The sequence below is a fragment of the Vollenhovia emeryi genome, unplaced genomic scaffold, assembly GCF_000949405.1.
Source record: "Vollenhovia emeryi isolate VEMERY1.0 unplaced genomic scaffold, V.emery_V1.0 DF946457.1, whole genome shotgun sequence".
NCBI classification, from domain to species: Eukaryota; Metazoa; Arthropoda; class Insecta; order Hymenoptera; family Formicidae; genus Vollenhovia; species Vollenhovia emeryi.
Window position 1 is genome coordinate 1 of NW_011959909.1, and position 1,898 is coordinate 1,898.

The 1,898-nt window shown below is 36.3% G+C and overlaps 1 protein-coding gene across 1 annotated transcript; it reads right to left on the minus strand.

The window, feature by feature from the left end:
* Positions 1 to 912: 912 nt before the first annotated feature.
* On the minus strand, positions 913 to 1,698 carry LOC105559677 (cytosolic sulfotransferase 1-like). Its single transcript, XM_012008169.1, has 2 exons — positions 1,573 to 1,698; positions 913 to 1,502 (listed from the first exon to the last, which is right to left on the minus strand). The coding sequence occupies exons 1-2, from the start codon at positions 1,681 to 1,683 to the stop codon at positions 1,182 to 1,184; spliced, it is 432 nt and encodes a 143-aa protein (XP_011863559.1). The 5' UTR covers positions 1,684 to 1,698; the 3' UTR covers positions 913 to 1,181.
* Between the last annotated feature and the right edge of the window lie 200 nt (positions 1,699 to 1,898).

Consider the following 1,898-nt stretch of genomic DNA (forward strand, 5'->3'; position numbering starts at 1 on the left):
GAAAATTTGCGATAGTTACACCAACCACAGACATTTCTAAAAAAAAAATTAAAAATTAGAAAACCTTTTACCGGTCATCGCCATATTCAAGAGGTATGCCTCTACCTATGTGTATTGAAACTTTTTGCTTCTACAAGTGTGTACATTTCTTTATTACATTGTGTACCATCACTTCTGAAACACCCTGTATAATAAAAAAGAGGGGCCTCTACCTATGTTTATTAGGACTTTTTGCTTATACTAATGTATACATTTCACCATTACATTTTGTAGCATCACTTTTGAAACAACCAGTATAATGAAAAAGTGTTCATGTACGGATTACGCGAAATTTCATACATCTATAACTCAAGAACTATTCAACCGAATATTAATCAATTATATATGAAATAGGAGTAGAAAAGACTGGAAAGAATAATATAGAATTAGAAATAGCCCGATATCTCAAAATTTGCAAAAGTTAGAGCAACCACAGACATTTCTAAAAAAATTCAAGATTTTTTCAAAAAGAAACCCATTTACCGATCATCGCAAAAATCAATACCAACCTTCCTTTAGTGATTCTCGACATTTAAAAAAAAAATAAGCCCGATATCTCAAAATTTACGGAAGTTAGAGCAACCACAGACATTCAAATGCGTACATACACACACACACACACACGCGCACACGCGCACACGCGCACACGCGCGCACACACGCGCGCGCACACGCACACGCACACGCACACGCACACGCACACGCACACGCACACGCACACGCACACGCACACGCGCACACACACACACACACACAGACATTTTGTAAAAATATGATTTTTAGATGTTTTAAAACATTTTAAACATATTCCCAAAGAAAACTGGAAAAAATTTTTTTTCACGAAAACAAAGCTTCCTCTATGAGGAAGCGAAAATATATAAAATTGCGTATATTAAATTATAAACCACAGAAATAAACTCGCAAATAAGATTCTATTCTGAAATTTAGTGAGAATTATTAATCGGTTTCAGATTCACAATTTCTCATCATTAATCGGGTTCTCTTGCGATGCAGTTTTACTGTTTTTGTTTTTTTTGTTAACAAATTTCCATGGCAAATCGATCACGATGCAATAATTATACGATTGCAATGTAAATTTATAAAATAAAAATTATCTGTTTTACGCGGGGAATGCGAAGCTCCTCATTCTTCGTCGGGCATAAAGTCCGTATCAAACTTTAGGCCGGTCCCGCGGAGATTGTCCTCTATCCACTTGTCGAATCGCTGGGCGAGTTCCTCCGACATGTGATTCTTCCAATCGCCGACTTTGCCTTTTCTGATATACATGAAATCCGAATTATTTGCCTTCATCCCGTTATTGTCACTTAGCAGCAAAGGTAGATTCACCGACGGATTGGCCTGCATTTTGGAGAACTTTAAGTGTTCACTCAGCTCGATGACTTGCTCGTTTGTTACGGGTTTGCCTAAAAACTTTGCTGTCTTCTTAATCGCCACCACTTGGTCCTGCAAAGAGCGATGCCAGTTTTAACAGGAGAAATTCATGAAGATTTCAAGAAGCAAATGCGCGCTTTACCCGTTTCATTTCTTCGTACGTCATAAATAGGATGTTATCTTGATCTCGCATCTTCCAGAAGAACAGAATTGGGTCCCAAAATGGGAAGTACGGCACTAAAAACGAATACATTTCTTAAATGTAATATATTTTAAGGACATCGTGAGGACACTTAGAAATGTTAATATTAATTTCCTAATTTTAATGCCAATTTTAATGAACAAAGTATAAAATCTTCTAGGTTGCTAGTAATAAATAACATTTAAATGTAGTTTATTCTATGACCATAACTGGCAAATCTGTCATTTATTTGTCAAAAATCGCTACGTTTCGACCGTGGTTTTTGA

What these genes read in the sequence shown, in the direction of transcription:
- LOC105559677 (XM_012008169.1), bottom strand. Translation starts at nt 1,683, where the DNA reads ATGTATTCGTTTTTAGTGCCGTACTTCCCATTTTGGGACCCAATTCTG. An exon ending in CGTACGAAGAAATGAAACGG is followed by an intron (nt 1,503 to 1,572) that starts GTAAAGCGCGCA and finishes CGCTCTTTGCAG; the next exon opens with GACCAAGTGGTGGCGATTAA.